Below are 21,276 nucleotides of genomic sequence, written 5' to 3' on the forward strand. Positions count from 1 at the left end.
GGGTGATGAGCTCCAGGATGAGGTGATGAGCTCCGGGATGGATGATGAGCTCCAGGATGCGGTGATGAACTCCAGGCAGGAAAGCAGTGAGTTCAGAGCATGTCCATGGTCCGTCCCGGCTCCGAGTGGAGTGTCCCTGGCGTGGGGACCCAGCACCGCCCCCCCAAACCTGCTCCCGTTCCGCCGCCATCGGCTCTCATGGGTCCAGCCGCCCTGAGCCGCGATCTTTGGTTCCTCCTCCAGTGGAGGCTGCATAATATTGCAAACAACAACACAGAAAAAGGCAACACAGAAGGGGATACTGGAGAGGGTTTCAGAAATCAATGTGGGAAAGGGGGCAAGTACCTATAAATGCTTTTTTTTTGGACTAAGAAGCACTTTCCTGATATTCTGGCCTGTTTTGTAAGATGGACACAGGTCACTGGCTATTTTAAGCCATCGTTGCATGCGGTAGTAAAACCCTCTCCTGAATTTGGGTTTGGTGAAACCTCTGGCTTTAGAGCCCGTTTTAGGTGCAGGACCAAGTCACGGCTGAAGCGTCTCTGAACTCGTGCCCTTGAGCCGTGGGAGGCGCCGATGGAAGCTCCATCCTCCGCGACGCTAATTCCCTGGCACGCAGAGGACGAAACCGGAACGATGCTTGGTGAAATCCGGCTGGGATTGGTTAATCTTGGTCTCCACGGAGACGGTGCATTTCCGCCCGTGCAGGCTGCACTGGACCGGGTTGGTGACGCTGACCTGCAGGGCGCGTTTCTCACTGTGAAAGCAAAAAGGAAAGAGAAAATCAGAGGCAGGTGGGAGGACGGGATGTGGTTACCGAGCCTGGACCACAGTGCAGGTGTTTTCAGGTCGTGATCAAGCTGCGTTAAGCTCCAAGCCCCTTTTTGGGTTTGGTTAAGCCCTGTTTCCGCCTCCCACGCGTGGGGACTTCGGCACCGTCAGCGGTACCAATGGGGGAAACGGCAAAGCAAAGGCTGCAAAGGCTGGGGCTGGGGTAGGCGACCTTGTGAGCGATCGCTCCCGTCTCTAATTCCAGTAAAGATGATGACATCCCTTGCTCTGAGCTCAGAGATTAAAGGTGCAGCACGAAACAGCACAAAGAACCACAGGCTGGGCTGGGGGTTGTCTGTCATTCCCTCTCTGGACAGACAGACCGACCGTGCAGCCCCCGGGGTCGGAGCGCCCTGGGTGGGCACAGGGACAAAACTGTGTCGCTGTGATCCCTTCCCTGGATTTTGAAGCCCTGAACGCAGCTTTAGTGCTGAGGGTGATGCCCGTGAGTGAAATGAGGAGTTTCTGCCACCCCAATTTGGTGTTTCTTGGCTGTTTGGGTCACCGCCAGCGAGGGACATCAGGACAGACGGCTGTCACCTCCACTCCGGTCGAGTCGGGGTGGCCGGCAGGGATGTCCTCTTTGCTAAAGGCCAAAAAAGCCATGATTTATATCATAAAAGACTTTCCTTGTACCAGCAGCAAGGCATAAAGGTGTTTGGTTGGGGGGTTCTGTCAAGGCAGCAGCACACGAACCCGTCACGTTGTCCCAACAGCAATCCACCAGGTCCTCACGTTGTCGCAGGTATTTAAGACTTATTTACTCTTGCCTCAGCGAGTCGAGGCTTAAATCCCTGCTTAGTTTGCTATTTTTACCGCGTCTTAGCAGAGCGAACCTGTGGGAGATTCCAACCATCACGTGCCTGGAGAGCGGGCTGAGCATCGAGTGTCTGCTCCAGGGATAAACCCCACGACTTCCCTCCTCTCCCTCATTAGATTGTAGGTAAGAAGACGGAAGTTCTGTTGCTGTTAATAGTCAAAATCTGTTGACTCAGGGGGGAAGAACGTCATTAACCAGAATTTTGACCACGAGCAGGAGCCAGGCCTGGAAATCCAATGGTCCTCGATTTATTTTGAGCCCTGTGGTTGTGGGAGCTGAAGTAAGAAGGTCTCCAGGTCCTGGCTCCAGCTGGAATGAGGAGAATCGACTAAATGTACGTGAAGCTGATGTTGTCCTGGGCTCTGGAGAAGATGCTCTGAGCCTTGGTCTGTGTAATATTTCCATTAAATAAGCGTTTCCAGGGCAGTGGTGGAGTCACCATCCCTGGAGGTTGAACAGATGTGGAGATGAGGGTAGCTATGGTTGGGTTATGGTTGGACTGGATGATCTTAAAGGTCTTTTCCAACCAAAATGGTTCTTTGATCTACGATTCCCTTCTCCCACTCACACCTGACCACATGTTGCTTCTCTTCACATGAGAAGAGGTTTCGGCCTCCAAACCTTTTGCCGGGGCAGCGGGACGGCTCCCGAATGGCATCCAAAGGACGATTCCCTTTGCGCAGGGATTAGGGACACAACGCTGGACCTGCCGCCAGCTCCACGTGCCGGGACCTTGAAAGGAAATGTCAGTTGGGTTTCCAGCCCATCGGTCACATCAGCATCAGGCGACGAAAAGGGGAGATGGCAGCTGCCGCTGCCCTGGGGTGAGATGGTTTATTTATTGACCAAAAGGGAGAAAACAGCTGCCTGCATCAGCCAGTGAACCCGACTAAAAGACCTTCCAAATGTCCCTGATACAATGAGATTTAACCCAGCAACGCAGCTGGGGAGCTGCTGCTCCAAGATCCTGCAGAACTGAGATCCCTAAGGAACAGTCGATGGAGATGGAGATAGATGGAGATGGAGTTGGAGATGGAGATGGATGGAGATGGAGTTGGAGATGGAGATGGATGGAGATGGAGATAGATGGAGGTGGAGATGGATGGAGATGGAGATGGAGATAGATGGAGATGGAGATGGAGGTGGAGATGGAGATAGAGATGGAGATGGATGGAGATGGAGGTGGAGATAGATGGAGATGGAGGTGGAGGTGGAGACGGAGATAGATGGAGATGGACATAGATGGAGATGGAGATGTAGATGGAGATAGATGGAGATGGAGATGGAGATGGAGATGGAGATGGAGATGGAGATGGAGATGGAGATGGAGATGGAGGTGGAGATGGAGACAGAGATGGATAGAGATGGAGATGGAGATAGATGGAGATGGAGTTGTGTTGGAGGTGGAGATGGAGATGGAGACAGAGATGGAGATAGATGGAGATGGACATAGATGGAGATGGAGATAGATGGAGATGGAGATAGATGGAGATGGAGGTGGAGCTGGAGATGGTCCAGTGTAATCCTGGAAGTCCAGCCAAGGAGTTAATGGCTCTGGGTGTGAGCACACGTGTGCCTGTGAGCATCATGTGTATGGGACAACCACATCCCAACGCTAAAGCATCGTCAGAAATCCAGCAGGAGCTGCGCCGGCACTCGGGTGAACAGCGGCAAAAGGGCAACAAGCAGAGAAGAGGCGACTCTGAGCACGGGTCCATGAAAGATGGGAGTTTTGGCTGAGCATTTCATCTCGGACCTCAGGGAAAACACAAGCCAAGCAGCGCGTAAATGGCCGGAGCATCTGTCAGCGCCGCATCGGTGCCGCAAATCAGCGGTGGGGAGCAAAACAGTGGAAGGAAAGAGCGGTCAGAGACCAGAGGGAGTTTCTGAGAAGACAGTGGTGTAAGGCTAGAAAGTTAAATAAATGCATTGCTATACAAATGTTGAGCATAAGAGATGCTTAAGAGCAAACGCAGGTGAACTGGAATGTCTTGCATGGAGCTGTAAAGGGCATGAAAGTTCTTTATTTGTAGCTGTGAGCTCCCTGGGGAGCCGGGAAGATGCTGAACACAGGTCAGTGGTACCTGAGCCCATCCGGGGATGCAGCTCCATCCTCACAGGTTGGGAAAACGGGAGGAACGGGCAATTTCTGCAGATTAAATGAGGTGCTGCCTGCCTATGGAGACAGCTAAAGCAACCATGGAGCGGGAAACAAGTCATTTTTCAGAAGGAAAATTGGGGTAGAAGATGGGAAAGCCGAGCACAGCAAGCGCCTGATTTTCATGACAACAAGCCAGAGGGATTTAAATGAGGCCGAACACGCGCCGCAGCGTGAAACGAGGGCTGGGCAGTAACAAAGCGAGTGGGATGTATCCCGGGGGGGATTTTTATCACTGATCAAACCTTTGTAGGGTTTAGATCAAGGCCTCTCGCTGCGGACCGAACAGCCCCGAGTGGCCGCGCAGTTGCCAACAAGATGTTGGGAAGGAGCAGGATGGAGAATATGGAGAAACGGTAACGCCTTATGGACGTGAGCGCTGTGGTCTCAGCTGGATACTGGGTGCAGCCTTCGAGGGGCTTCAGTGGTGCAAAAATCAAAATGCAAAGGCTCACAGATGAAGGGAGGCTCTAAAAAAGAAAGGGGAAAAGCAGCAGCTGTATTCTGCGTGAAGAAAGCACCGAGGGAGCAGAGAGAGGGCTGAAAAGAGGCATTTTCAAGGCTCTGCCTCCTCGCAACAGCCAGAGACCAACAGTGATACTGGGAATTTTGAGGTGGGTTTTAAAAGCTTTCCAGGCAATGGGTTGTGGATCATCTGGGTGGCACAGAGGTGGGAAAAACCCAGCAGGGTCTAACACAACGTTGGATATACCATAGGGAATAAACACTTACGTATCTGAACTACAACAGGTGGCATTTTTGGAGAAGATAAGTGTCTCCTGCAGGAGGGTCTGAAGCAGGCGGAGTGTTTGGCAGGGATGGGGTTGATCTATCTCGTCCGAGCACTCGTGGGTTTCTGCCACTTGCAGAACAATGATACTGAGGGTGTTGGGGCTCGGAGGAAAAACTATAGTGAAAATTAACCCTAAGATGGAGACAAAAATAGGACATCTGGTTTCTCAACGAGCACAAAAGCTGTGCTGAAACCTGGTGTGCGTTTTGTGTGGCTGCGTCCCCTCCGCTCTGGGGATGGCAGAACATCCGAGGTGTGTGCGGCTTCAAAGCTGCTTCCAGAGGACATTTACACACTTGGGGCATCAATTTCCCTACGTCAGGCCGGGATGATTTTGACAGCATCACCCCGGTGACTCCTCGGCACCATCGTCCTTCTCTGCTTGACCATCGGAGGGAGAAAACCTCTTTTTCCATGCAGCTCTTAACAAAACACCCCGGTTCACGTCGCTACAGGTTAAAAGCGATGATTTACCATCCTGCGTGCCCAAGAGAATAATTTAATGTCCTCTATTCCTCCTCATGCTGCTGCTGGGCTGTATTAGCACCAAAGGAACATCCCGTCCATCCAGCCGTCCCTTTTCTGGTTACCAACAAACCCAGGGTGAGGGGATTAACCCAGCCCCCTTTTTTTGGGTGCAGATCATTCCTCTGTGCCCATAACTCACGAGCAGCTGGATCAGAGGGGACGGAGCCGCGTGGTGGGAGCGTGACGCTCATTCAGCGCTGGCTGCATCGCTCGCACGTGCACCCAAGAGACGCGGCAACGTCCCCAACCACAACGGGGTTGCAGAAGCCGCCTTGCGAAACCCTCGCTGGGGTCTCGCAGGGCCAAAGCGCGAGACAAACAGGATGTTTGCTCAAACCGTCCCTTGCTTTTAGAGATGCAGGGTTGTTGGCGTCGCAGGGCGGATCGGGTGGTCTTGGCGGGCTTAGACATTAAGATGGATCAAAGCTATGGAAAGACAGACTATAAAGAAGTCAGACATGAATAAAGGAGATCTGGAGTTAGGATTAAAACGCAAATTTCCATAGTTGGAGGTCAGAACGAGCCCTCCAGGCATTTTAACATCAAGAAAGGTTGGTTGAGTTAAACATTGCTCTTGCTGTACCATTTTTCAACATTATTTGCAGTCAAGTGACACTTGGTACCGTGAATCTTCTTCAGCCTTCAAAACCAGCGTGTTTCTCATACCGTGTTGTACCTTGTGGCCTAAGTTCAGGCAAACCACCCAGAAGTGGGAAGAAGTGCTTTTGTAAAGCAAATTTTCAATCTGCAAGAGGAGGAGCGGGCTCCAAACTGCAGCCGCACTTCGTCCCGCTGCAAACTCGACGTACAAAGCGACTTTCCACCTCCTCTGGCTCAGACTCGTGTGGTTTTCCTCCGCCGCTCACGCTGACATCTATTTACCAGCGCAAACCGCAGAGCCGCTCGCCCTCGGTTGGGGAGCCCACGTGTTACAACATCAGCTTGCGTCAGCAACTCTATTTTTGCCCTTTTAATGAGAAACAAGGTTTGTTAGTATCCGTATATCCCCGGTGGAAAGCGTTACACGTGGCCAATGGCACAGAGCGAGGCCAAAGCAAAGCCAACTATTACGACTCTGGCGTGCGGCCGATGCACTGAGACAGTTCCTTTCATTCACGTCTGAACTATAAATGCCACTTTGCTAAGCAAACAGCGGCTGCCACGACACCGTTGGGCTCTTCCCATGATGTGCCTGTGGCAGATCCAGGTATATTCCTTCCCCTCCAGCTGAGGAGTGAACCCTCAAATGTTTGGCGCTCTCACCCTTAAAATGCACTTATTCCTCCTCGAACCCAAGGTCTGGCGGTCCCAGAGCAGCGTGGGGGAGCTGCGGTTCCTTCTTTATGTATTAAGTAACTGGGGCGTTTGTGCATCCGTCCTCGCCAGCCAGAAAGTCAGCGAGCTGGGAGAGACCCTGTCGCTTCCAGCAGAACCATTTGGTTCACGTGCTGCTGGCAAAGGGGAGAAGGGGTGGGCACTGCTGCTCCTGTCCTATCTATCTCCTTCATTGGGAACATGAGGGAACCGCCATGTTTAGATAAAATACCTAAAAGCAGGTGAATCGGGGTCAGGTCGCAGCGAAACTGCTTTATTTTATGGGGGGAAAGCCCCAAAAATGTGGTTTGGAGACGTCGCTTTGCAAGCACGTTGCAGGTGCACCCTACGCCCCCCTCTCCACCATCCCTGGGAAGTGCGAGCGAAACAAAAAGTGATTGTGATTATTTCAGATCACATGAAATTCAAGAAAGGGATCAAAAACTAATCGGAGCTTCATGATCCAGCTGAACTGGGGTGAACGCTCCCCCAACCCCAACCCAAACATGATCGGTGTCTCCAAGCTGAACACGCTGGACCTTGGGGTGGGAAGGATGCGCTTTAGGCACTTAAGCTCAGCTCTAAACCATACCCTGATCTCGTTATCATGCTCTTAATTAATCCCCTCCCTGCGTGGCATCGGGATCCCGAGTTCTGCTCCTCCCCAGGCTCCAAATCCATCTCCAAAAGGAGAAACCTCCGTCTTTGTTCTTTCCTCCCCTCGTGCCACCAGCATCCGACGCCTGATGTCATTTGTCCCTTCCGAGGCGCTCGCTAAGAGCCGGGCAATGCTTTTGTGGGTGAAAAACGTGCTCACTTAAATAGGGTATTTCCCAGGAAATCTCATCAACAAAGCGGCTTTCAAATACAAAAAGAAAAAGCACACGCAGTGCGTTAGATCTTATATTTCCTCCTGCAATTCTGAATTGCAGAGCGGGGGTGGAGAAGGTGGCACCACAGCGCCGGGGAGCCAGGACTATGTGGTTTGATACTATAGGAATTAAATCCCCTGCAAAATCCAGCGGATTTCGCATTCTCTCGGTGGCTGAAATGGTGCATTTTGCATCAAGATTTCAGCACGCTGGAGATCGGATCTCGTTAGGTAGGAAACGGCTGTGGAACATCCTCACCCTGCCCACACTGGGCTCTGCAGCTCAGTTTTGGGTTTGGAGAAACACAGACGTTTATTTGAGGCTGAAGGATACAAGTCCCGGTTTGGCGACGTGTGCGCTCGCCTTCATCCACCCAAACTGACCCAGTTAACATTGCCTGGCTTGCAGGACCAATATATAAACCACAGCTTCTTCTCCAGTCTCCAATTAGTCAGATTAATATTTTCTCAGCTATTCTGAGCGCTGGCAAAGCTCGGGAGAGTCGGCTCGCAGCCGCCTTTCTGCTTCAGGAGGAGCAAACGCGGCCACAAGACGCTGGAGCCCGCGATGCCAAAAATATGATTCAAAGCCCTTGGCTGGAGTTAGAGCGGAACGTCGGCTATGGACGGGGTTATGCCAAGAATCCCGCATCGGGAACGCACCGGCACATAAATAAAACAAGAGCACTTAGGAAGATGAGCGCAGACTCACCTCCCGTTTAGAACATCACAGATCTTGACTCCGGGCAGGCTGAGAAGCAGCAAAAGTCTTTCCTTATATTCTATATTGGGCTCTGGTGCTCCGGTCACCCAGGGGGCTGAGCCCACCGCACCCGCAGTTGCTGGGGCCACATCTGCAATGCCCCCCCGCAAAAGATGCTCTCAGCCTGTTTAGCAGATGCCGAGAAAACTCTGCTGCCTCAATTGTTGAAGTTTAAGAAAGCAATTCCAAAAAAAAATACTTCAAAGGGAATCCGGCACCTTTCGGGCGTCTGGGATGTATTTATTCAAGTGTGAGGTGTAGGGAGCTGATGGGAAGCACAATAAATATGGGATTATCCAACTGTTTTCCCACTCAAATGTATAAGGGGTGACAGTTTTCTAGCACCAAACAGTGGGTTAAACAGCTGATGGTGCATTATGGTGGAAAAGCGCTGCTGTTGCCTTTTTGTTTCCCTCGACGCAGACACAATAAGCAGGAGGGTGTTTTGCCAAAGCGAAGGCACAAGCTCAGCTTTGCCGCTCACAGCGGAGCCGGGGGAAACGCGCGGATCTGGGGACAAGGGTGATGGCACAAGGGCTGTCCCCACGCGCAGGGACGCCAGGTCGTGTCCCCGCATCCCACCCACGGCTCTGAAAGCTCCGGTTCGGTGACGCCCCCGCGGTGCCGCACGCCAAGGCTGTTGCTGTCCCCTGTCACCATCCTCCCGCCCCACAGCCTCATATTCCACACAAGCCGGGGATTTAACAGGGGGAACAGCCCCTGCCAGGTGCACAGAACCCACCGGCGGCATCGGCCAAGCTGAGCTTGTGGCTTCGCTTTAGCAAAAGGGGAGGGCGACGGAGAGGGACCGGCCGCTTTTAGCTCTCGGTCGCTATAGCAACCGGGAGATTCATCATCCCATCTGATGCTTCGCTCCTGCCAGCCAACCAGGGCTGATGCGGAGCAACCAGAGATGGGTTCATTTAGTGCCGCCTGTGACTGCGGCTCTCCGCACCCCGGATAACCCCTGGATAAGCTAATTCTGCAGCAATTCCCTTTTCTGGGGGATTCTTTGGTTTTAATTTGCTCGGGAGCATCCCGTCACCGCTGGCACGCAGGACTTGCAGGCGGGGTGTCACCGTGACCTGGTTAGCGCAGGACGAGGTGACATTCTGTGCAAACGCCGGTGGCTTCCCGGTCCCCTGGGCCACTCTGCCCGGTAGCAGTGCTGGAACAATCAGAGCCCGCAGCTCTGGCCGCTGGGGTGACCTTGCTCTGTGAGCACCAGAGCCGGCTCCCCTCCTTGGCTCCTCTGACCTGGAACAGCTGTGCTTAATCCTGCCTCTCTATTTCCAGAGCTGCTCCAAAAACCTACATTTGTCTCCTTTTTCCTAAGAGAAAAAGACAAGAAATTAGCTAAAGCTTCAGGGGATAGAAAAAACGCCACGGAAAAGAGGTGGTTTTGTGCTGTTTTCTCTCCCAGGGAGAAGCGACGTTCCTGTTCACCCTCCCCACGCAAAGCAAGATGTTGATCACATAGCTCCTGATAAAATGTCTCATGTTCACAGGCAACCGGCCCCACAGACGAGCGTTGTCCCCCATGACTTAGGTCGCCAGTACCAGGACTATCAAGCCCCCAAACCACCAGCTCATTCCTGAATGCTTCGATCCGAGCGCAGAGGTGGGGTGTGCTCGGGTTATCCCCGCGTTACGCCCACGAGGAACACGGTTCCTCCTCTCCCGGCGTCCACACCGTGACATTTTAGCTGAGGAAGCTGAATCACCCTTCAATTAACAGAGGCTTGATGGTGAGGAGCCTGGCGGGGGTCTCCCTCCTCTTGCTGTGGTCTAATGAAGAATCACTCGAACAGGGTGATTTTTCCATCCCTCGGGTTTACGCTGAACTGATTGATGGGGCAGGAGGTGGCAGCAGGGACACTGCGGGCAGCACCGTGTTTGCTTGGCGCCTTCCAAATCAAAATCACTTTAAAACACGCGCCGGACCCCGCGGAACAAAGCAGGGAGGACTAACCAGGCTGAGGATGACGAATGGGAAGAGGAAGGGTGACAAGTCAAGGTGACTCAGGGCACCGACCTCTCCATTGCTCCATCATCACATCCAGGTTTTAGCTTTTTACGCAACTGCTCCTTCCCTCTTATTTCCTGGGGCCTTTGGGAGGAGGTCAAGCAAGTACACAGGGCTTAAAAAAGGGCTTTATATTGAAGAGAAGGTCAGAGGGAAGCTTGGGAGCAATCATAGCAGGGCTGGTGCTACTGGAAAACCCACTGGAGTCTCAGGAACATGAACCGAGATCTCAGAATCACTCAGAATATTTTGATGTATTTTCTATCAGCCCAGCCCCGGAGGCAGGGGGGATTTTAGGGATGATGTTTGGACAGGTTTACGATCATTCTCGGGATGTCAGACGTTGATGTTCCTCATCTATATCCAACTTCCCTGGTGACGCTATTTTGTTTTGAAGTCTTAGGAAATCCGGCCTCTGTTTCCCAGCACGGGGTGGCCAAAAGATGGGGACGTTGGTCATTAAGGAGAATCCAGGTTGCAGAAAAGAGAAGACGAGCGGTAAGTGCGGCAGGTACCACGAGGTGGGTGAATTTAGGGGGATTTGAGAAATGGGAGGAAGGACGAAAGAGGATGGTTGGACTGCGCAGGGCTGTGAGCAGCCTCCATCCCTATATCATAGGGAAAAGAAAGACGCTTAAAAAGTCATGAAACAAAGTCCTTCTGGTAGCACGGAGGTTTGTAGAAAGAGCAATTCAATTCTGGATTCCTCACGTCCTCTCCAAGGACCATGAGCAGCCGGATGAGCCTAAACCAACGCGACAGGCGACCTGCCAGGAGTTGTATCGGCCACAGGCGCCCCCGGAACAAAGAACCCAGCTCAAAATATCACCCTGCCACTAATGATTCAAGGCAGCCTCGCTCTATACATTCCAAGCCAGATGATTCCTGAGAGCACCAAACTCTCACCGTCTTTCCGTAATATTACGGATTCATGATGGCATCAAGGACGCTTCTTAGAACTGGGACTTTGGCTATGCCGGGAAATCAATTTTTAATGTCACAGCAAAACGTCAGGCAGGATTTTAAGTGGGTTTTTATGTATTCAGAGCGGTTGAGCAGTCAATTCGGTTTTCATTATTTCAAAAGCATTTGCTGAGAGGTTCCAGAGTGGTCTCGCTATCACTTTGGCGAAGAAAAGGGCTCTGAAGCTGCAATCCCAGAATAAAAATGCTGGCACTTCTGCTTCCCTTTGTTCTCCCGTCTTTATTCACCGACACATTAGCACAATTCACACCGGCAGGAAAAAGACAACTTGCTGTGCAGAGAGACAGCTACGCCTTATTTAAATACCCGACCTATTTCTGCTTTTCCTTCGCCTCACATTCAACAAGAGTTTGGATTTGCAGCAAGAGCTGAAATAGCCCTGTTGCATCATGCGGAAGCTGCTCTCCCATGTGGCATAAACACAAAGATCTTTGCTGATAGAAGTGAAAAGTTCGGAGGGAAATGCACATCGCCAGGGTGATTCCCACTGTGTGCCCATTTGCATTTGCATTGCAGCGACATCTGATTTTCATTTCAGGGTATTATATGACTCTTGGAGGACAACACCTATGGAAACACGACGGGGATGTATATATTCTAACATCAGCTACCTACTGGAAACAGCAAATCCCTCCTGTTTGGACATGGAATTCTTCCTCAGTATCGGGAATCTCATTTTGGAAATCACAGTCTTTGATTTCCAAATGTCCCTGCCCAATTAGCCGGGGTGCTGAACGACCTCAGGACACCGTGCAGCTCTCGGCAAGGCCAGGCCTGGGGAAGGTGCAAGAGATGGTTTGGATCGAGGGGATGGAAAGGCCGAGCTGGCAGCTCGTCACCCGCCAGCGGGGCTGCCGGAGCCCTCGGTGCTGGAATAAACGTGGGTTTGTTCCCGAGCGGACGGGGCCGCGAGCTTTAGCGCGCAGACGCGTTACCAGGCACAGCCAAACGCTTTTAATTACCGTCTGGCACAGTTCACTGCCTCAGCTGCAAAAGAATCGACCCCTCTCCCTATCTTTCCTTGCAGCGGCTCCGACAACGTCGCCTTCACACCAAACCACTCAGGATCCTCTGTCGCCTTGGGGTCCCTCTCCCTCCCCTCCCCTCCCCTCCCCTCCCCTCCCCTCCCCTCCCCTCCCCTCCCCTCTCCCTCCCCTCCCCTCCCCTCCCCTCCCCTCCCCTCCCCTCCCCTCCCCTCCCCTCCCCTCCCCTCCCCTCCCCTCCCCTCCCCTCCCCTCCCCTCTCCTCTCCTCTCCTCTCCTCTCCTCTCCTCTCCTCTCCTCTCCTCTCCTCTCCTCTCCTCTCCTCTCCTCTCCCCTCCCCTCCCCTCCTCCCCTCCCCTCCCCTCCCCTCCCCTTCTCCCCTCCCCTCCTCTCCTCCCCTCTCCTCCCCTCCCCTCCCCTCCCCTCCCCTCCCCTCCCCTCCCCTCCCCTCTCCTCCCCTCCCCTCCCCTCCCCTCCCCTCCCCTCCCCTCCCCTCCCCTCCCCTCTCTGCCACAAACACCACACGGGGATACGGAGCCGGTGACCCCCAGGGCTCTGTGCTTCTGTGTAAATGTCCCCAAACACAGGCGAGTTTGGTGAAATGGAGTCATTCTAAGACACAGCATCACATATTCAGTTTTCCAGTCTAAGGGGGATTCTAGTCACTTCCCAGGACAAATAGCGCCAATCCCCGAGCCATAGCGAATGCTATTAGGAGGTACCAAACGGTGGCAAGCTGAGCGCTGCCATATCCATCTTGGAGTGGGCAGAATTATCAATATTTGATGCTTCCATATTTCACTAGGAGGAATCAGCAGATTCGCACATGGCGCTGCGAAATTTGCTACATCAACCAAATGCCTGCAAAGCTAAAGCCATTAACAAATGGAATATCTACAGCTCAGGCATTCAGCGGTAATTTATTTTGCTGCAGTCATTCCAGCTGAGCAAAAATATCTTCCCCTGCTCCAGTTTCTAATCAGCTTCCATCCTCCTGTGGGCTTACCGGTTAAATCTTTCACATTGCTCTCTGCGATAAATCGAAAAATTGAGCTGCGAATGGGGAAAAATGAGTTGCAAAGCAAATGCTTCCAGTGGTAATAGATTAACTCTTTGTTCCAAGGCTCTCACATAATTTCAAGAGGCTTCCCATATTTTTTCTGAAGAGTCATTGCAGTGACAAGATAAGATGCCAGCACGGGGAAATAATCTCTGGGAAAAGAGCCGTTGCTCTCGGCTCGAAGGGGATGGCTGCTACCAAACGGCAAATTAATCCCTCATCTCAAGACACAGAATCACAGAATCACACAGAATGTGAGGGGTTGGAAGGGCCCTGGAAAGCTCATCCAGTGCAATCCCCCCATGGAGCAGGAACACCCAGCTGAGGTTCCACAGGAAGGGGTCCAGGCGGGTTTGAATGTCTGCAGAGAAGGAGACTCCACAACCTCCCTGGGCAGCCTGGGCAAGGCTCTGACACCCTCACCCCAACAAGTTGCTTCTCAAATTTAAGTGGAACCACCTGTGTTCCAGTTTGCACCCATTGCCCCTTGTCCTGTCACTGGGTGTCACCCAGAAGAGCCTGGCTCCATCCTCCTGACACTGCCCCTTTCCATATTGATCCCCAGCAATGAGTCACCCCTCAGCCTCCTCTTCTCCAGCTCCAGAGCCCCAGCTCCCTCAGCCTTTCCTCACACGGGAGATGCTCCACTCCCTTCAGCATCTTGGTGGCTGCGCTGGACTCTCTCCAGCAGTTCCCTGTCCTTCTGGAACTGAGGGGCCACAACTGGACACAATATTCCAGGGGTGGTCTCCCCAGGGCAGAGCAGAGGGGCAGGAGAACCTCTCTGACCTACTGACCACCCCCTTCTAACCCACCCCAGGTACCATTGGCTTCCTGGCCACAAGGGCCCAGTGCTGGCTCATGGTCACCCTGCTGTCCCCAGGACCCCCAGGTCCCTTTCCCTACACTGCTCTCTAATAGCTCATTCCACAACTTACACTGGAACTGGAACACAACCTGCGAGAGGACCGTCATACCCTCATCTCAACACTTTCCCCTAACATCACAAACAAGGAATATTCCTCAATCTCATTTAAAAGCTGCATCCAAGGATCTTGGGTTATTTTGCAATGTGTTTTTTTGTGTGTGAGTGACAGAGTTCGGTGATGGGGGGGTTTCAGTAAATAGGATAAAACCAATATATTTTTGCAAAACAGATCTGTTCTGCGTCTCGTGGTCCTCCCTTCCTGTCCGCAGTGGGGTGAACTGCTCTCCTTCCCCTTCGCAGGCCCAGAGCTTCTCTTTTCTAGCGCCAACAGCTCGACATGCAGAACACGCTAATAGGAAAACAGCTGACGGCACCCAGGGCATCCGTTAACGCAACAGCGAGGAAAACAGGCCGTGACGGCAGAACGACGTGGCGGTCAGAGCGCTTAACGCACGAGCATGAGGTCACTGGACCGCAGAGCTTGAAAATGTGGTTTACACAAGACTGAAAACCCAAAGAGGATCTGAAGGAGCAAGCGCAGGTGACCGCTCGGCAAAGCGCTGCTGCTATCCCTGATCTCACCTGTCTCGGTGCTGATCCTGCTCTCGGCGAGGTGAACGATGGCCAAGAGTTGGGTATTAAGCAATCTTCGGTATCGCTGGGTGAACCTCTATGCCTTGTGTGGTGTGAGGGATTAGGTGAGACGATTAGCAGAGCCTGCCTGACCCCGGGATCAAGGAAAGCCTTCCTTAAGTCCCGCACGCTTCTCCGGGGCTCAAATCCTGCCACGGACACACAGAGCCAGACGGTTTATTCAGATCACCGAGAACCAGAGGTCAGAGCAAACCTGCTGCTGCCAAGTTGGGCGCAGCATCGCCCGGCAGCCAGCGCCAGCTACTTAGCGAGCCAGGCTGCAAAAAAAAACATACCCGAAAATGAGCTGGCAGCTTCTAAATCTTCTTCTGTACGGCTTCTGTACGGCTTCTGTACGGCGCTGCCTTGGCAGCCAGGCTTGGATGCACTGAGGTCAAGCTTGTGTCGTCCCATCAGAATCACAGAACCCCAGAATGTCAGGGGTTGAAGGGCCCTGGAAAGCTCATCCAGTGCAATCCCCCCATGGAGCAGGAACACCCAGCTGAGGTTCCACAGGAAGGGGTCCAGGCGGGTTTGAATGTCTGCAGAGAAGGAGACTCCACAACCTCCCTGGGCAGCCTGGGCCAGGCTCTGACACCCTCACCCCCAACAAGTTGCTTCTCATCTCTAAGTGGAACCTCCTGTGTTCCAGTTTGCACCCATTGCCCCTTGTCCTGTCACTGGTTGTCACCCAGAAGAGCCTGGCTCCATCCTCCTGACACTGCCCCTTTCCATATTGATCCCCAGGAATGAGTCCCCCCTCAGTCTCCTCTTCTCCAGCTCCAGAGCCCCAGCTCCCTCAGCCTTTCCTCACACGGGAGATGCTCCACTCCCTTCAGCATCTTGGTGGCTGCGCTGGACTCTCTCCAGCAGTTCCCTGTCCTTCTGGAACTGAGGGGCCACAACTGGACACAATATTCCAGGGGTGGTCTCCCCAGGGCAGAGCAGAGGGGCAGGAGAACCTCTCTGACCTACTGACCACCCCCTTCTAACCCACCCCAGATACCATTGGCTTCCTGGCCACAAGGGCCCAGTGCTGGCTCATGGTCACCCTGCTGTCCCCAGGACCCCCAGGTCCCTTTCCCTACACAGTGTGTCCAGTCCTGATGCTGGAAGGAGCGAAAGGCTTTTTTCAGACCGGCATTTCCCGAAGGTGATGATGCCCACTTGACTCTCCGCTGGGTGTATCCATCTTCACATGATGCTTATATTCTTTATATTGCTGCACATAATTATCTCTGAATTCCTGCAGCTGGCAGGACTGGCTCCATGTGTAAACACTTGTGACCAGGAGAAAGCAAGCCGCTGACAGGTAATTAAGCGCTCCTTAGTTAGTGTAAACACTTAGGTCACTAATTGGAGCTGCTTCTTACTCTTTTGCTGTCTCTGTCCCTCCCACAAGGAACTGAGCCGCTGCCAGCAAAAAGTCAGCACAATTACAGCTTATTTATCCATGGGCTGTAGTCAAAAAGAAAACCTTTGCAATGATTTTTTGTCTCCTCCACGATCCCTGAGCTCTCGGAAACCGTGACCCTGCGTGCTGTTGTGGGGGTGAGAGGCGAGGTTCAGTTCTTAGAGAAGATGGGGTGACACGGGAGCAGGACCAAAGGCTCAGGACCCCAGAGATCACACCTGGGAATCATGTGGTTCCCATCGAGCGCAGCTGCACTCACCATCCTGTGAGTATTGCTATGAATTTCAGAGCTGCTTTTGTTTTAATATGTTATTTAAATCAAAGCCAAGCTCTGATTTTGTTGTTATAACTTGGTTTTCCCTGTGCACACAAGCAAAAGCTCCCCAGGCTTAAGAGTCCTGCAAATACGACGCAATCCAGCGTCCTCCACTTTTCTGAAGGTGCTTCAGCTCAACCGATAAGCAACACCAAAGCAACTCAACTGTAACAAGTGCTTCAATATTCTTGTGCCAAGTGGCCAAGTCACGTATCCAGCCGCTCAGTGATTAGGATGAAGCATTTGAAGCTGGAGGTGTGAACGGAGGATGGAAAACTCACCCTGCGGATTCCACCCCGCTCCTTGGGCAACCACTGGCTAATTACCACATTTTCCCTTACCCAGCCAAACCGTATCAGCCAACCTCGAACACTCCAGATCTGCTGCAGAGATAACTCCCCCTTGAGATAAAGGAACAAGTGGTAACAGGAGATGATTAACAGCCGGACATGGAAAGTTTAACCAGCACCGGCACGGCCGATGACTTACGAACCGGAGTAGGAGCCCAGCGGCTCAATGCTCGTTAGAACAGCTGTTAATGACAGCGTAATGAAGCACGCTGGGGATTAAATGTCAAAGCATTCTGGACATGACCGGGCTGGGCAGGAGAAGCGGAGCTCCCGTTCCCAAAGCTGCGATGTCCGTAGATGGAAGCACGCCGGCCGCTCGCCCGCGTGAGAAGAGATCGGAAACGTTCAAAGACGTGCTCAGAGGAACGAGAAGTTCATTACGGCTCCACTCGCACCCTTTCTAACCCCAAGACGAGTCTGGCAGCACGGCTTTCTGCGTGCAAACACACACCGACAGAAGGCAGGGCTGGGAAACGGAGTGTGTTCAGAGCCACGGACAAAAAGCCCCTCTCTGCATGCACTATGAACTGGAAAGCAGACAGTTGCTTTCTGGAACTGAACAAAACCCGATGCAGACAGGACATCAGTGCGGAATGGCACTAATTGCTGCCTCTAATTGGCAGGAGAGCACCCGAAGCCATCGCTCAGCACTCGGTTTTACACGAACCACAAGTTTCCCTTTAGTTCCCGCTGTCGTTTAACGGAGTCTCAGACGTATACTAAGGACACACAAGGTCTGTGTTGGCCTGTTGGTGGCTGGTTTTGGTGCTGAGCACATCCACGTGCTCTTTCTATTACGGCAAGAACCATCTTTACATGGTCTGTGGCAAAATCCCCAACGCGCCCGACTGATCCAGTGCTCCCAGTTGAGTGTGAGAGGGGCCTGGGGAGGGACAGGGAGCAGCTGTGTCACCTCCCGCCAGCACCCGGCTGCTCCGCGTCCTTTTCCGCAAAGGAAACCACAACCTCAACCCAAATTCATTACAGACTCCGCAGCTCATCTCTGAAGAACAACACTATTTGGGTGTTTTTCTTTATGGGAGGAGTGCTAGAAATGGGTGATATTAACACCTGGTACTGCTCTGACTGTATCTCTGTCTTTTTCTTCTTTCCAGGTTTAGTTGCCAAGGAAAAGCCAAACGGAAAGTGATGGGCTGCAGTGTGGCCAGGAGCAGAATGACGGCTTCAATAGGGATTTTTCCAGAATTTCCACTTTAGCTTCTATATGCAAAGGTCAGAGCAGGAAGGAAAAACCCTGCGGTGATCCAGGACTCGTGAGGAACCCCAGACCCTCAGCAGCACAATCCTGCTCATACCCATCCGTGCTACATGGAAAGCCCAAAACGTCTTTCCATCTTTTTTCAGACACTGTGGTCACCTGCTCCAAGCTCCTCTCCCAAGTGGGGCCAACTTCAAAATTAGATTCAATTTTGGGAGTAAGGCAGCACAACAACCCCTGTTATAGCTGATGGTTTGGGGAGCCACTCGGGGCCATCACAAGAGGGAAAAGTGCTGTTGTCCACCAGCTACCACTTCACAGCCTTTAAGGACAAGATGTTGATCCTAATCTAGATGAATTTAAGATTTTCCTAGAGGCTTCCAGACATCAAAAGCCTGCGAGCTCCACAAACGTTGGAGGCAGGACGGGACAGAGAAGCTGTAGGAGGAATGGCCCACATCGCTGTGATGGCAGCACCTCCCGTATCCCTGTGACAACAGAAAGCTGTAGACCAGGAAAATGAAAATGGGTGATCATAGAATCAGAGAATTATAGAATCACAGGATGGTTTGTGTTGAAGGGACCTTCCCAGCCCCCCCAGTGCCACCCCTGCCATGAGCAGGGACATCTTCACCAGCTCAGGTTGCTCAGAGCCCCGTCCAGCCTGGCCGGGGATGTCTCCAGGGATGGTTCAGCCACCACCTCTCTGCCCAACCTGGGCCAGGCTCTCACCACCCTCAGGGACAACAATTCCTTCCTCATGTCCAGCCCGAATCTCCCTCCTTTAGTTTCAAACCATCACCCCATGTCCTATTGGGATTGCTGGAGTCACCTGCCTGGAACCTCCACCCTGGGGCTACAGCGGAGACTCCTCCTTTATTTTGGAGACTCCTCCTTTATTTCAGAGACTCCTCCTTCATTTTGGAGGCTCCTCCTTTATTTCGGAGACTCCTCCTTTATTTTGTGCCTTTCTCTCTCCTCACCTGCCCGATCCAAGGGGGCCGAGCAGTGAAGCGCATGAGCTGTCTGGTGCCGCTCGCACAGGGACACACAGGAAAGGGAGAAGAGGCTGCTGTGCTATTTAAAACCACCTCCCCCTCAATTCCTAAGGGTGGAATTTTACCTCTGATGCCTCCGTAGGAAGGATTTAAAGACTACTTGTACAAAAATGATAATTAAAACCTAAATTAAACCTACGCCGAGTCAATACTTTCCATTTCAATTGTTCTCGAGATCGGGAAGAACGTATCCAATTCGCTATAGAGATTTACTGCTGTTTTTCTACCGTTTTGCTAAAACAAAAACTGGGTTTAAAAGTCACAAATATGTAGAGAGCCCCTTTGACAATAAGATTGCAGAGCGATTCCTCAGCTCCGCAGCATCTCAAGTGACTTCAAATTAAAAGAATGTTGAAGTACTGTGATGAGTTTGATTACTAAATCAACAACTTGATTTAGCAAAATCACAAAGTATTAACGAGAACAATTAGCAAGTGTTGGCAGTTTTCAAGTTATAGTTACAAACCGCGCTCAGGCTGTAACAAATACAGTTGAAATTCTACCTGCTCTGCTTTCTGTAACCTTTCTGGTTTTATTATGGAAAAATAGAAAATGCTTAAAATAAGCAGCATATACTTTAAAGGTTAATGCTCATTACCTAAAAATCAAGAGTCCAGAATAAACAGCTTCATATAAACTTCAATTTTTGTAGGTCAAAGATGGCTTTTAAAAGCCCAAACCAGACTATTCCAGCCCATCCACCCTTTGCCATCAGACAGGAGAAATTAAATGAACACTTGGATGTCAGGATTTGGCCACAGGGGGAAAAAACACAGCAGGGAAACGGCACGTTGGGAATTAAGCCGGTTTAAGGAAACATGTGCCGGTTCAGCGCTCACTCCGGTTACATTTCATGAGTCATTGGGTTTTGATAATGTGAGGGCGATACGGCGTGTGCCTCCTTCTATAATCTTAAGTGCAAACAGACTTTGTGAATAAGCATTTTCAAGTCATAAATGGGCTCCTTGTTAATCAGATGTCAAGCAATAAGTCGCTGGAGCGCTGGTGATGGATGATGAGAAGCCCCAGCGCTTGGTGTGTGTCAGCTTTTTGCTTTGTGCCATTTCTACCCACCTGCTTTGCAAGGAAAGACACTGAATTAACAGAGATGCTTTGCACGGGGATCTTGGACAGCTTTCCTGAGCCATGGGTGCAATGCACAAAGCGGTGCCCGGGATAACAGGAAGGATGCTGCAAACCTTCGCCTGCCCGCTGCCCCCCGGGATAACAGGAAGGATGCTGCAAACCTTCGCCTGCCCGCTGCTCTCTGGGATAATGGGAGGGATGCTGCAAACCTCATCCTGGTCGCTGCTCCCCGGGATAATGGGAAGGATGCTGCAAACCTCCACCGGGCTGCTGGTCCCCGGGATAATGGGAGGGATGCTGCAAACCTCCACCTGCCCACTGCTCCCTGGGATAGTGGGAGGGATGCTGCAAACCTCCACCTGGCCGCTGCTCCCCGGGATAACGGGAGGGATGCTGCAAACCTCCACCGGGCTGCTGGTCCCCGGGATAACGGGAGGGATGCTGCAAACCTCATCCTGGCCGCTGCTCCCCGGGATAACGGGAGGGATGCTGCAAACCTCATCCTGGCCGCTGCTCCCCAGGATAACGGGAGGGATGCTGCAAACCTCATCCTGGCCGCTGCTCCCCGGGATAACAGGAGGGATGCTGCAAAGCTCCACCTGGCCGCTGCTCCCCGGGCCGTGTCCCGTGGCTTCCTGGGCATCCGGAAAACGGAACCTCTCTACTTCTTTCCTCCCAAATCGCTGGAAAATCTCATTGTTGGTGTGTGAGTGTGTGCGGCTCGCACCGCGCCGGCTTCGGATGCAGCCTCCTATAGAAGGTGGTTAAACCCATGGAGGCAACATCCAGAAGCCGAATTAACCTTCCTGGGGTGACAAAAGCCACATGGTTGCGGGGAAGGGAGAGCAGGCAGGTTCGCACCTGGAAGCCTTGCTGTATTTTCACTTACATTACCCCAAAGATACCGCTTAGTTACCTAAGTTGGTACTTATGAAGCCACTGGAGAGAAGAAACCATTCCTTCAACGTGCCTTTCCTAACACTGGTGAATTATAAAGGGGGACTCCACATTATCCCATCTTTTTGTTGGATGCTGACAATTTATCGTATTAACAGAGAGCCTATATGGTTTTTATGCTTCAGTTCAAAGAAATGGTTCAAATTGCAAGAGCAAGGGTTGTTGTAGCTGCACTGACCACGTG

The 21,276-nt window shown here is 52.2% G+C and overlaps 1 protein-coding gene across 2 annotated transcripts in view; it reads right to left on the reverse strand.

Moving 5' to 3' along the window:
- Nucleotides 1–275: 275 nt before the first annotated feature.
- MYO1D (myosin ID) overlaps nucleotides 276–21,276 on the reverse strand; it is a 144,453-nt gene continuing 123,452 nt past the window's right edge. For both annotated transcript variants that reach the window (XM_065856322.2, XM_071798186.1), the window contains one exon: nucleotides 276–757. In XM_065856322.2, coding sequence (XP_065712394.2) covers nucleotides 601–757 — 157 coding nt within the window. In that variant the 3' untranslated portion in view covers nucleotides 276–600. The remainder of the gene's footprint in view (nucleotides 758–21,276) is intronic.

The sequence above is a fragment of the Patagioenas fasciata genome, chromosome 22 (assembly GCF_037038585.1).
Source record: "Patagioenas fasciata isolate bPatFas1 chromosome 22, bPatFas1.hap1, whole genome shotgun sequence".
Taxonomy (NCBI): Eukaryota; Metazoa; Chordata; class Aves; order Columbiformes; family Columbidae; genus Patagioenas; species Patagioenas fasciata.